The sequence below is a fragment of the Euphorbia lathyris genome, chromosome 3 (genome assembly GCF_963576675.1).
Source record: "Euphorbia lathyris chromosome 3, ddEupLath1.1, whole genome shotgun sequence".
Lineage (NCBI taxonomy): Eukaryota > Viridiplantae > Streptophyta > Magnoliopsida > Malpighiales > Euphorbiaceae > Euphorbia > Euphorbia lathyris.
Window position 1 is genome coordinate 74,571,984 of NC_088912.1, and position 14,670 is coordinate 74,586,653.

The 14,670-nt window shown below is 33.6% G+C and overlaps 1 protein-coding gene across 1 annotated transcript; it reads right to left on the reverse strand.

The window, feature by feature from the left end:
* Window positions 1-1,142: 1,142 nt before the first annotated feature.
* On the reverse strand, window positions 1,143-5,884 carry LOC136222723 (coatomer subunit beta'-3-like). The gene is made up of 9 exons (XM_066010454.1): window positions 5,867-5,884; window positions 5,635-5,694; window positions 2,790-2,852; window positions 2,655-2,708; window positions 2,021-2,383; window positions 1,806-1,937; window positions 1,573-1,721; window positions 1,410-1,478; window positions 1,143-1,300 (listed from the first exon to the last, which is right to left on the reverse strand). Exons 1-9 carry the CDS (start codon window positions 5,882-5,884, stop codon window positions 1,243-1,245), a joined length of 966 nt encoding a protein of 321 aa, XP_065866526.1. The 3' UTR covers window positions 1,143-1,242.
* Window positions 5,885-14,670: the final 8,786 nt, after the last annotated feature.

Below are 14,670 nucleotides of genomic sequence, written 5' to 3' on the forward strand. Positions count from 1 at the left end.
ATAATGCCAACGAAAGGGAAGATAGAGCCTAAAGCTCATAGGTCCGTCAAAAGGATCATCACCCAAGGAGAGAGTGAAACCTATAACCAACATAGATGGCCAATGCGCTAGAGTCAACAGAAAGTGGAGCCCAAATAGGACATGACTAAAGATGGAAATGTTACATCAAGAAAATGTAAGCAAGGTGCTTACAAGCAATCAAAATTTGTCACTAGGGCAAACATTAATGAGATGCTGCTGCTAGAAGCTCCAGTCAAGAGCTTGAGAGAATTAGTTAAGTTAGGAACGACTTGCCAATATTGGTTAGAGAACCAATAATGAAAAATAAAGAGATATTGTAATCATACGTCAAGGCGATGTAGATCGAGGGAGACCAATAAAGAGCAGTGTTGCAATCCTAACGGGACTCGAAAACATTATCATGTCATAAATGACAAAGAGGGGCGTGAACAAGTCATGTTTGGTAAAGGAAAACAAGTAATCGAAGAAGTTACGACAAAAGAGCGTTCAACATAGAGAGAAGCATCATATGAAAGGCATTAAATTTCAATTGATTGTTCATCTATTCTTCTAGTTAAATTTTTGTTCATGACACTTGTTAAGGGGTTGCTAATTTGGTTATGTACAATTCATTTTTGGGGTTCTCAATCTCTTCAGATTAGAAACATAACGATTAAATGGAGTATCTTACTTATCAACAATGGTCTTTTGTCAAGTTATGAATCCCAAAAATGTATTTACATCAAAGCACATAGTTTATTTATATATTTTTTTCATAAAAGAATATAAGTTTTAAAACTAAGGGAGTATATATTAGAGGAATATTAGGTTATATATATATAGGTAATAGATAGATTTTAGTTTCAATTTAGATAACAAATTACCCAACCAATATTAATTTCAGTTAACAAGAAAAAAATGTATTAAGTAATAGTGAGTAACAAGTATTTTTCACTGTATGAACAATAACTTTTATTACTATAAGAGAACGTTTGTTTGCAAAAAAATTCACAACGAGTATTCATTTATTTCTTGAGATATGAGACTTCACCAAGACTTTATAATACATAGTTTCTATAATATGTTTCGGGAATTAAAATAACTTATTTCAAAATATAACACAAAGTTTTTATTGTAAACACAACAACAAAAGCCTTACAAATACATTAATTCCATCATAAAATACAACCAAAAAATGATATTATAGAGATTGCTTTATTTCCTGAATACTTCCTTCTTGGATCAGTTAGAGCCACTGATTTTGAGCATCATGGTTCCATTATCACAACCAAATACAACTCTACAACAAATTAAACATTCAAAACTCAATTAGGAAATGTTAAAACATATATTTAATTGCATACAAACCATTTTTTAAATTCAATTTTTTAGTAAAGAATTAAACTTACTGGTGTGATTCTCTGATGCATCCAATAGCCCACACTCTTTCCAGAGAGCAATTCAATGTTTTCTCAAGCCTGTAATTACAAACGAAAACTACTTAAGAACTCCATCATCATCATCAAATAAGAACAAGTATAGATTTAATTGATAAAAAAAAACAATCATTACTGGTAAGTTTCTGCATTCCAAATTCTGATAGTCCCATCCTCAGAACCTGTAATTATGATAGGAAGTTCTGGGTGTACACAAACTGCAGAGACATTATTGGTGTGACCTTCCATTATTTGAACACAGCTTTTTGTTTCACAATCCCACACCTATTTACATCAACAATTTCCCAAATTAGGCAGAAATCGAATCTATTAATGGATAAAGAAAAAAGAGTTAGTAAAATTGCTAACCTTGGCAGTATAATCATCAGAACCACTTAGCAGATATAATTTATCACCATTAACATAGTAATCAACACAATTTACCCCTTTGGAATGCCCATCCATTGTAGCAACTGAACTAGGAGACTCAAGACTCCATATCTAGAAAACGAACAAAATAGATTTAATTGCATATTAGGGTATAGTTTAGGGCTAAAAATAGTAAACACGAAATATATAAGTACCTTAATTGTGCCATCAAGTGATGCAGTTGAAAATGTGGAATCATGTATAGGATTAAAAGCAGCTTGCATGACATAATGTGTATGTTCTTTAAAGGTATGAGTGCAATTCCAATCCTTTTCCCAGTCCCAGATCTTGATCGACGTGTCATTAGAAGATGAGAGTACATAGGGTAATGAAGGGTGGACACTCACACACCTAATGTAATCCTCATATGCTTCAAACTGTTTTATCAGTTCCATTATATTATAATCATAGACACGGATACACTTATCATCTGATCCTATCACAACCCACTTGTTCCTTTCTATGAATTTTGCACTTCTTACTGGTGAATCGCTAATCTTCAAAGACTTCACCATGGTCTAGCATCTATAATACAAATTCTGAGTTAGCAATACATACATAAATATGGGCCATAATGGTTAAATCTGTCTTAAAATAACTGTTAATACATGACTCAGATTACAATTCATTTTTCAACTTGTCAATACAGATTTCCATAATTTCGTCTGTATTGATCATAATGTTATGCTGCTAGTGTTGTTAGTATTTTGTTTCGATTGTGTTTTTGGACTAATATTTTCTTACAGTTCCAAAATATGGGCAAAGGATAGCAAAATTGGTTTTAATTACCTGAGATTTGTAGTTCCAAATATGGACAGATCCGGAATGCAAAGCTGCAAGAATTTTGCATGATGAGTAGTTATGAGAATTAATTGGGGTTATGTTTAATTAGTATTTTAATTAACAGAGAGTAAATTTTAGTTACCATAGCTGTGTTGAATGTAGATCAATAGATTTTACCCTCTGGGATTGGTGGATGAATTCTTGCTGCACAACCAAACCATTTCACAAATTAATTACCAAGTGTTGGAAAATTTTAAATGTGTGAATTTATATAAAAACATAAGAACTAGAGAATTAATTAGTTCGGAATAACATTATTTTAGTCTCAAAGTTTGTAAAAAAAAATTATAATTTTTTTTATATAAAATTTACCATTTTAATCCTGAATAACGGTGATAGAGATAAAATCGAACTGGAGGTTTTAATCTTAAACCGACAAAGATTTCAATCTTCTCTAACTAAACTAGAAAGATGAGTAATCCCAAATGGATAGAAATCCAAACTCACAAATGAGGTTATTAGTTTAATGCATAAAAAAGTTAGGCTTTATTACAAAATGAGAGTGTATATACTCCTTTTCTAATCCAAGCAAAAGTATAAAAATGCCTCAATAGGGCTACAATCAAGTAATAAACCCTAGGGGTAAGATATGAACAAGTATCTAAAAGGATAGGGAGGTAAATAAGGTGTATGACAAACTAGTAAATATCAGAGTGGGAAGACTGTAAATATTAGGTGGCAGCCATTGTCTCTCCATGGCATCAACTTGGCGGAGAAGGAAGTATACTACAAGAAAAACAATTTTTTATAGAAAAATTATTTGCCACAAAAGACTATAAATTAAATGGAGTATCTTACTTATCAACAATGGTCTTTTGTCAAGTTATGAATCCCAAAAATGTATTTACATCAAAGTACATAGTTTATTTTTATATTTTTTTTTCATAAAAGAATATAAGTTTTAAAACTAAAGGAGTATATATTAGAGGAATATTAGGTTATATATATATATATATATATATATGTAATAGATAGATTTTAGTTTCAATTTAGATAACAAATTACCCAACCAATATTAATTTCGGTTAACAAGAAAAAAATGTATTAAGTAACAGTGAGTAACAAGTATTTTTAGTACAGAAACAGCCTTTGGCAACAGTTTATTTTGGCCTTAAGCGTTGGTTTTAAAAGCGTTGCCAATATTAGCGACGCCAATGCCTGGAACCAATGCCAAAAATCTTAATTTTAGCAACGGTTTCTAATTGAAACCGTTGCCAAAGATCACTTATGGCATCGGTTTTAAGAAAAAACCGATGCCATTGGTGGTCTTTGGCAACGGTTTTTAATTAATAACCGTTGCCAAAGACCGGCTATGGCATCGATTTTTACTAAAGAACCGATGCTAAAGTTCTTACCTTTGGCAATGGTTATTAATTAAAAACCGATGCCAAAGGTCTTACCTTTGACAACTATTATTAATTAAAATCCGATGCCAAAGGTAAGATCTTTGGCAACAATCAAAAGGCTTGCTGGAAATTTATTATTATAATCATTAGCATCAAGAACAAAAGAGACAAATAAAGAATCTTAAATAAGTAAGATATATAACTATTAACATAGCTTTCATGAATCTAATCTTCCAAACAAAAAATACATGAAGCATTCGTGAATCATCCAATCTTAAATGAAAACAGAGTTAGGCTTTTAACAAAATTAGCACTACAAGAAGCATCTTGAAACAGTTGATTCTTCTTCATCCTCTTCATCTTCAACCACCCAATAACTATAGATTCTCTAACATTTAAAACTGATTCTCTAACATTGATTAGTTTGCCTTCCCATCCTTCTTTCTTCTTTCATTAGTGAATCATCCAATCTGGGTTCCCTTCTTTCTTCATGCTTCATATTTACTATATTGCTCACTACGAGCTGCTTTGTACTTTTAGATTGCTACACAAACCAACAAAATAATTAGATACACCCGGTAGAAATTTAGCAGGCAACTGTAGTTTTCTCCTTTATGATGACTACTTGAGTGCTTCAATTAAAACAACACATTGTTACATCAAGTATCGACATTAGCATATGGGCTCATAGATAATAAAAATAAGTTCATCAATAAAAAAGTGTCACTACAAGATGAAAAGATAAAAAATATAAATACCCATTAATGAGTCTCGTGAATGCAAATTGTGCTCTAAAAACAAAAATAAAAAAATGAGTTGTACATACAGTGCCGAAAGCAAATTGGAGCCATTTTACGCTGCCCGTTCAACCAGCATATCCATTCAACTACAACAATCACATCATAGGCGACAATTAAGTTTCAGGAAGATACAACAGATATAGAAACTAAGTATCATAGAACCAGTTAAAAAATACATCTATAATAAAAAAAAATAAAAATGCAGTTTAAAAAAAAACAAAAAAGCAGATTATGACTGACCAAAATCACATTGAAACTAAAAGAAGCCACCTCCTTAAAGCACAAGAAGAATACAATATAAGCCATTGACTAAATAAGCAGATGAAGTTTCAGTGCAGAGTAGTCTATAAATCTAACTTATTGGGCCCAATTTGCAATAAATTAAGTGTTAAGAACCACCAACCTACTCAATTAATATTCACTTCTACATAGCAATTCAGGAAATATAGCAACAGAAATGAATTTGCAAAACTAAAAGAGAAAAATAAACAGATTACCTGGAATTGAGGTGGAATCCTCCTCTCATTTCAATATTACCCATCTTTCTCTTTCACTAAAACATCAGAAAATATGAAACTATAAAACAACCGGTCTGTAGGATTTCATTCTATAAAGAGATTAAGATAAAATTCTCACCCTTGTATCTTCGATCCATCTGTCTGCATATATAGGGATCGATCTCAAAGGCAAAACAACAGCTCCATCTGTGAGATCCAGACTATCGATTTATTGGCGTTGTTGGTGACAAACACGTGATACACATGACAAACTTGAGCATACCTTGTTATACTTGGCAAAAGAATAGGCACCAGTCGGTGGAACACCATTTACAACTCTAACCTGCAAATCATACAAGACATGTAGTTTTAACATACTACAAATGGCAGAGCAACTATTAAGCTACAAGGCAACTTCAGAAGCACAATGAATGCTTATTCAGTTATGTGAAATTTTAAGCTAAGGTTGAGATTTACGGAATTTATATGCAACTGCAGAGGTAAAACCTAAATACTTCAGCCACGTATGACATGTCCAAAGGCAAGGTAAGCATAAAGTGTTACTAGTTGAACGGATTAATTGATTGATCAGTGTTCAAGTGATAAAATGCACATTCAGGAATCGAAAGAGGCATTAAGCAAAAAAAGAATGATGGTGTAAAATCCCAATCTGATTCGGATATTTTGTATTCCATATTTAGTCATGCACTTGTAAAAGACAACCGTTTTGTGACTCATTTTGGAGATGAAGAACCGGTGGTGAAGCACCTAGCTACTACATCCAATTGCGTACACTTCTTCTTTTTGTTTCTAATTCTCCATCTAGGGTTTCTTCATCTTCTGGTTAGTTCTTCTTTATCCACATATTTTATTCCATTTTACGGCTTTACTGTTCCACAAATGTTGGATTTTATTTAATGCATGATTTTTTGTTCTGATTTACGAAGCTATGAAATTTGCACTATTTAGCTTTTGCATGAATTCAAATCTACTACTTTTAAGTCAATTTGCAGATTCTTAATTTAATCAATGTTAATGATTCTGTACTTATAAAATATACAGTTACAGGAAGGGAGTTGTAGACACCGAGTTGGAGGACCTGTGACGAAAACCCATAACAAGACGGTTGATTCCGATAATTTAAATAATAAAAATAACGAAAGGGTCCGTAAGGGTTGCGTGTCGTCAAGTGGACAGCTCGCGAGTGCTCAGCGGCGTTGGGCGAGAGCCTAGCGGCAGCCGACGTGCGCCCGACGGCAGTTGAGCGCGCGCCCAGCAGCGCTGGGCGTGGACGCCCAACGACGTTGGGTGAACGCCCAACATCTGAATTTTTTGGGAAAAATATTTTTTTTCTTAAAAAATCTGAATTTCCTAAAAGTTAAATATTTTACCAAAATATCAAAAACACCGAAAAATCATAATTCGTGGAATCAACCGACACCAGCTGTCAATATCGATCTTGAGGTATTATCCGAGGACTAGACTCGTTTTTTTATTTATTTCGTTTATTTGTTTATTTATTTATTTCCTTTATAGTTTTTATTTATTTGGTTAGTTATTTATTTATCACGTTTTATTTATTATTCCGTATTTATTTAATTTTCGTCTCGTAATAAATAAACGTTTGGGTTTGTTTTGAAATAAAAAAACCTCGTTTTAATATCCCAATACGAACCGTGATCCGATTTAAGGGTAGTTCGGGATTAAAAGGTTGTAATTATAAGTTTCGGAAATATTTCTAAATAACGTTTTGAAATAAAACATCGTTTTAGGAATCTCCGTTATAGACTATGATCCAATTTGGGTAGTTCGGAGGTCCAAAACGATAGAATAGATCTAATCTAAAGTGTTTGAATAAATCTGGAAAGTATAAGGACTGCTGTTGATATTCTGCCTTTTCTGTCACTAACAGCAGATTAGCGACGGATTTTCCGTCGGTAATCTGCTGGAATCCGAAAATTCCCCTTTTAACCCTCTTTTCTCAACTTTTTGATATTTATACTTGTATACATATGTATTTAATTATGTAATATATTTATAAAAATTATTTTTGAGTCCTATAACTATTAATTACGTATTATGTAGCTATATATTTCATATTTGGAACTTAATTCATTTTGATTTGGTTTTGTGAAGTATTATATTTGTATATATATATAGTTTTTGGCTCATTTAAGTTATATTAGTCATTATTTAGGATGGAAGTTATTTTCTATATATTTATTACTTAAAACTAGTTTGAACCAAATGTTATTCTTCACATTTATGAACTTTGTTCATTGTTTTACATGTTTTGAATTAGAATAAGAATGTATTATATGTAGTATTTTTCATTTTCTTTATTATACCATATAGTATCTTTTACTCATTTTTATCTATAGATATATCCTTATTTTTAGATAAAAATGTATATATATATATATGTATTTTCACTCTATTTTTGTATATATGTGTATATTTCAAATGTATTTGGTTGGGTGAATTTGGCCTTAATTTGTTAATTGTTGTGATTATGAAGGTTAAAGAGAGTGAAAATGGAGAAAATAAGCCACAAAAGGATTTCAATTCAATTGTGTAAATTAAAGGCATTTGGAGACTTTAAAAATGTAAATAAGAGCTTTTGATTTCTTTTTGGTTCCAAGTGGTTTTCTAAAATGTCATGGTTCGAAACCTTAATTCGTTCCGACGACGGATTAAGCGAACCTTGTAATTAAAACCGTTTTCATTGTAAATAACAGAGTTTTAAGTCGTTTTCCTAACTAAACAGTTTTGTACAAAGTTAATGGACTTGTATGCTTAATCACGTTTTCTTGTTAAAACTTCTCATTTCAACGTTTTCAAACACTCGAGTCGTTCCAACGGCGATTCAAGTGAACATCATATAAACTAACAGGGTTTTGAAACGTACCTAAGTCGTTCCAACGGCGATTAAGGTACGAACCATGTAAATAAACTCGTTTTTAGGAGTGAGATTAGCGTAGATGTAATATATGATATAAAGAATAACTCACAATGTAAATAAATCAATTCTTTCTTCTATCCCCCTCTCTCTCCTATACGCTTTAATTTCATGCAAAATGGGTGATTCTTTAATAAAATGGCTTTCAATAACATGCTCAAAACGGTTTTCAAAGCGAGAAAGAAAAGGTTTCAAATGAATTTTAAACTTAAAGAAATATACGATTAGTCCGTTATCGCCTAACACGCTAAGTAGGAGGCCGGTGGTTCATAACCGGGCGATGTCGGGGTGCCTAGTAGTCTTTCTCCGGAAAGGAGCTAGCCTTCTCGGCTCGTACCTAAGTTTCCCGAACCCTCACCGGTCTCCCGCAAGGGATCAGTGTTCATTTTCCCATTCGTGGGTGGCGACTCTTCCATACTCCGAGCTCCGGCCCTACCGAGCAGCTTGATTCCGCGACTGGTTGCTTTCGGCGCCAATCACAGCATCTGTCATCAATGGTGTCCACCCCCCGGTCCGCCCGGGCGAGGCTACGGCACCTACAAGTGGCGACTCTGCTGGGGAAGCGAGAAATTTGATTCCGGAAGGCGTGTATTAAGCCCTTAACGGGGACGGATCGTATTATTTCTTTTCGTATGCATTCATAAGCATTATTGCAAACCTTTTGGGTAATTTCCGTGAAACCTCTAGCGAGAGTCCATTCGTCGCTCGAAAGAGGCTAGTGTAAGTTCCCCCTTACAATAAGGCGCCAAAGGGTCCCCATCCATTTGTTAGGGGCGAATTTGTGCGGTCCTGTGAGGTCCCGCGATCAGCCGTGTCAGCATATAGTAGCCTTAGAAGTTGCCATAGGATTACCCGTTACCATTTTTGATGTGATGAATGAATTAGTTCGTGTTTTCAAATTGCCATGATACGTGTCTAAATCCTAAAATATGTAAAGGAAATGAAACGATACGTTGATATATACTCTTAAACCGATATACAAACTACCCCAAAACATCGAAACGATTCGAACTAAAGACGACTTAGTCATCTCGTATGAATGAACTTGTGCGACCCGCCTGGTCCCTTTCCGTGTCCCGAAGAAGGCACATGTTCAGGAAATACGTTGTGACGTAAGCACGTATTAGTTCAAGTCGGTTTGATATTAAGGATAGTTATAGCTCGATTCAAAAGACTATATTAACGATAGTCGTTATTCACATTCTTTAAATACGTTAGGATAAAGCGATATTATGACAAAACGAAAACGAAGAACATTTCTGTTTTGAACGACCCCGTTGTAACGTAAAGAGTTTCATGAACTTGGCCTGTCCCTTCCGAATAAAAAATGAGCTCTTACGTTATACCTTGCGTTGTTCTAAGGAGAAATGGACGTATTCGCGAAAGTGACTAAGAAAATAAAAGAAAAGCAAAAATAAACAAACGACCAAAATCATTCTGTATCTACGATATATGTCAATCCCAAGAGTAGTTAAAGAAAATGAACCAATGTCGTTAAATACGTGCCTCGAACTAGTATATACGCTGTTTAAAATCACGAAGCCGAATTAAGCTAAGAAACCGCATGATTGCACCATATGGACGAGACTGTGGGTTTGACTAATGGCTCGATCATTTCGACCGTTACCAAACTACAAGAAATATGGCCTGACACGCGTGTTTGCTTAACTCGTGCCTAAATGAAAAAGAACGGTAATATCCCTGCTTCGAATAAGCATGCGATTCAACGAAACGTTGATTTTCTATAACCACGCTAGGATGATATATCCCGTAAATTGGAAGAAATAAAAATTTGTGGCTAGCCGAAAGATTACTGACCGCTCAAATAAGACTCATCGTCTTTTCACGTAGCCAAAACGAGAAAGCGGATTCTTGACGCTAAAAACAAACACGTTACGCGATGAGTCCGTTCCCTAAAATAAAATCCAAAAAAGTGATTTCATCACTAAATAAACACGTGGTTGCGTCTCTCGATAGATCCAAAAGATCCCGTCGTAATCCAAAAATCGAGATACGATCCCACGCGAATAAAGGGGAACGAGTCATCGAACGATTGAACCAAAAGAGTAACTCACGCCATGTCTAAAATCCGAGATACGCTCAGAAGGAAGTTAAAACCCGGACCAACGTATCTCGCAAAATGACAAAAGATAAGTTATTCCGAAAGGACAATCCAATTTGGTCGATATCTTAGTCACTGAACGTTGATACGTCAAAACGAATTGTATTGTCCGGTGAATGATTTATTTTTCCACAATAATCGATGACATCACACATCCCCTGGACCGCAATGTGAGCCCCAAACCAAAATCCTAGGAAAGAGACTTGGACCATCGAGTGTGTGGAGGAATAAGGGTGGAAGAGAGATGTTGTGATACGTGTAATTAGACTGACGTTTGTTCTTCTTATCTTATATATCCGTAAATAAATAAATGCACACACCACGAATCATGCATATAAAATCATGCATACATGCTAATGGATATCGCTCGCGCAGACGTCATCATTAAGGGGTTGTGGTTCCGCGAAAGTAGTCGGGTAGTCAGGAAGCTTGACCAGCTACAGTTTGTCAATTCCGAATCGAGAGTAGTGGCTTCTGAATCATCTTCGTTCAAGTCAGCTCGATATTCCGTCAGTATGTCTATGCCAGATGAGAGGATTGCAGGGTTAGAAAGAGTCGTAAACAATATCAACGATCAGTTGACTGCAATTTTAGACCAGCTAACTGGGCTGGCACTGAAGGATAACAAGAGTGGGAGTAAGCACACTAAGAATGACGTGAACACTGGTCCCCGCTTCGAGAACAAGGATGACTATCAGGATTACATCCCGAAACAGCTTGAGAAGGAGAAAGTTAAAGAAGAGGGAGGGAAGTAGCACATCACTCAGGAGGTGCAGGATTTGCGTGGAGGAAGCTCCGGGAGTCAGGATTTTTATAATTTGAAGAACTGTTTATCGGCAACTGCTTTGCCTTTGAAATTCCGGCTCCCGGACATGAAGAAGTTCGATGGAACGGGGGATCCTACCGCTCACATGAATCAGTATGTTGCTGTGATGAAACACACGATCTTGACTGAGGAGCAAGTCTTGGGACTATTTAATACTTATTTGGAGGGAGCTGCCCTCATGTGGTTCCATGCGTTACCACTAATGACAAAGAGGGATTGGAAGGAACTGACAAAGGCATTCGTTACTCGATATAGCTTCAACACAACTGTCACGACCCGAACCTGGCCATGACCGGCGCATAAATTAAGACTACCTTAACCTATGCTAGCCTCAAATTCAAAGTGCAAATTAATACTTGTTTAACTAATAAAGGCTTCTAGCCTGATGATACAACTTAAACTGTGAAGAAGTATATACCATAAATTTATCCAAAAGTCTCCAAATCAGTATAATAGCAATATCTAACTAATAATATCCTCCTTCAACATCGAACCCAAATGTCTGCGCATCTATAGAGATCTTAATCTGAAAAATATAAAATCAACGTGGTATGAGATTTCGTCTATACGAGCGAAAATCTCAGTGAGTGATAATCATAGCACAACAGACGAGGGAACAGGCAAATATGCAGATAAGTTTCAAATTTATTTTCAGAAATTTATCAAACATGATGGTGCAGATTAATCAAACAATATTGCGATATTTGCTCAAATCAAGTAAATCGAATAATAATAATTAAATTACAGATATGATCAAAACCACGGTACAGTAACATCAGAATAATGATATTCCACATTGCCAAAGGCCAGATAACAGATATAGATGGTAGCGCTACTAGATTCAGATACAGAATGTCTTCATTGACCTTATGCATGATTCTAATACAACTGACACAAAGACAAACACGTACACAGATAAAACAATAACAAATAATGCAAGCCTAATATGAAGGTCAGTGAGACATGAAAACAGATACAGATAATACTAAGCACATGTACCGGTTTCAAAGTGTGTAAATTATATCTCATAATATTTTTCAAATAACTTAAATATCCAGATGACAGAATTCAATTAAAATTTCAGATCTTCAATACAAACGGAAACAGATAAATCAATCGATGAACAAAATTAAATATAACCTCAAAATAGTTTTACCTTTCCAAATAAATAAATGATATAAAAAAAACTAATATATAAAAGGCATGTTCCCAGAAGCCTACGCTCTAATGCAAAGAATATTTGACAAATAAGTTTAAGCTCAAGAAAATGTTTATCATCTAACTAAACAATGGCTATTTTGAACAAATAGCATTTTTAGGAAAATTCATCACAACTGTTTTAAAGGAACGAAAATAGGAGATGAATTTAAAAATGGGATCGATCTATTTTTATCAAACGTTTTAATATTAATCCCTAAAGGACAGAAATATGTTTTAAACGAAATACTTTTATCAAACAAATTTCATGCCAGAGATTTCAAAATCAAACAAATAGTGTCATGAACCATAATTACCACTCACCTCGAACTCCAAATAATAGCCAGATCCAAATCTTAGTTATCAATTTTTCCAATCCATCTGAACACCGTCAAATTTTCTTTTGTTGTGAGAAAACTCAATGGCATATGTGAAAGCTCTTCCAAAGTGGTGGCTGCCAATATATTTTGTGGAAAAGAGTACAGCCTAAAACCTATTTTTACAGAATTGAAAAGAAACCCGTTTTTCTTAATGAATCCTAGTAGAAAAACGAAGCTTAAAGATAGGAGATATTTATGGTTTGATAGATTTTTTTTAAAATAGAATATAATAAAACAAATATATAAAATACCTATACAACTAATTAGTTCAAAAGAAAGCCCACTACTTACAAAATTCATTTTTTTTTACTTTCGTAATTATCTAAACAATATCATAAAATTTTAAAAGTCATTATCTCCCTAAATGACAAATATTCATAAACTAATAAAATATAAAATTGGTAATCATTACCATTTTTAGAGATATTTATATAATAATAAATTTAAATATATATATTTTTTAGAGACGTATATCTTAAACGGAAAAATACAGGATATTACATTCTCCCCCCCTTAATAAAATTTCGTCCTCGAAATTTAAAATAATGTTAATTTTCTATCAAAAACCTAGATTAACAAACCTGCGACATTCACTGAATGTCAAAAAAATACGGGATATTACATTCTCTCCCCCTTAATAAAATTTCGTCCTCGAAATTTAAAATACGAACATCTGCCGAAAGATTGGACAGTACCTTATTTTAAAACAGCTCTGCACTGCACATCTGTTGATCTTAATCCTCTAAAATGTCAATATTGATATCCTACCATCTTGCAATAGTTACATCTGCACTAACTCCACATGTTCTTAAACTATACATCCTCTTGATTATCCCAATCAACCTAGAAAACTAACAAGAGTTTTTTTTTCGGTCCACTTAAAGAGAAGTGAGCTAAACATATTCTTGCTAATCTCAAGGTCTTGATATAACACCTATTTACCATAACACTTTATCCATACTATTTACTTTCAATATAATGAATGAACAATATTTACATTTTTATCTTCCCTTCTAATTAATTATTCCACTCACTCTTTTTGCCTACTTAACTCTAACTATTTTAAATATCAATATAACCATAATTTCAGCATCCAAAACCATATATAACGATTATATGGTATATATATATATATTCTCAATCATTGAACTCTCAAAATAAATTAACTAAATCTAAAACACTTTCAATTCGATTCTCCAAATATTTATAAACCATTTTCCTTATAAGCCTTAAGCAAATATGAAAACTTAAACCCTTACTAATATCTTAATAATTTATAACCTGATAATGAAGGCTCTATAAAGCACTAAAACTCCATGTAAACATCAACTCACTTAAATTTTCCAGACCATGAAAGCAATACACAAAAATTCCTTTATTAAGATATTTGCTAACTAGAATTCTAATTAGACCAGCTTCAAATTATTACTAAACACGCACTAAAAAAATCCAATAACCATTCAAATCCTTTAATTAGACATCTCCAACATAAAATAAGTTGTAACTTTATCCTTATAATAATGGTCATAATGTTTACATTTCTTTTATCAAGCAAACTCCACTGAAATAATTTAACCACCAACACCCAACATATCTAAGGCCATATATAAGAATCCTAAACCATCAACAGGAAACTCATTTATTCTCTTCAAAACATCTTTAACTAATCACAAACCTATTTCAATTTCACACCTCAAATTCATGAGTAGACTACCTGGTGTTCAAAAACTCAACCATGGAATTTTTTTTTTAACTTCCAATTACCTTGATCGAAATTTGAGGGCCTAGAAAAAAAAATCAATAACTCAAACCTTAATAAGACAAACTCAATGGAA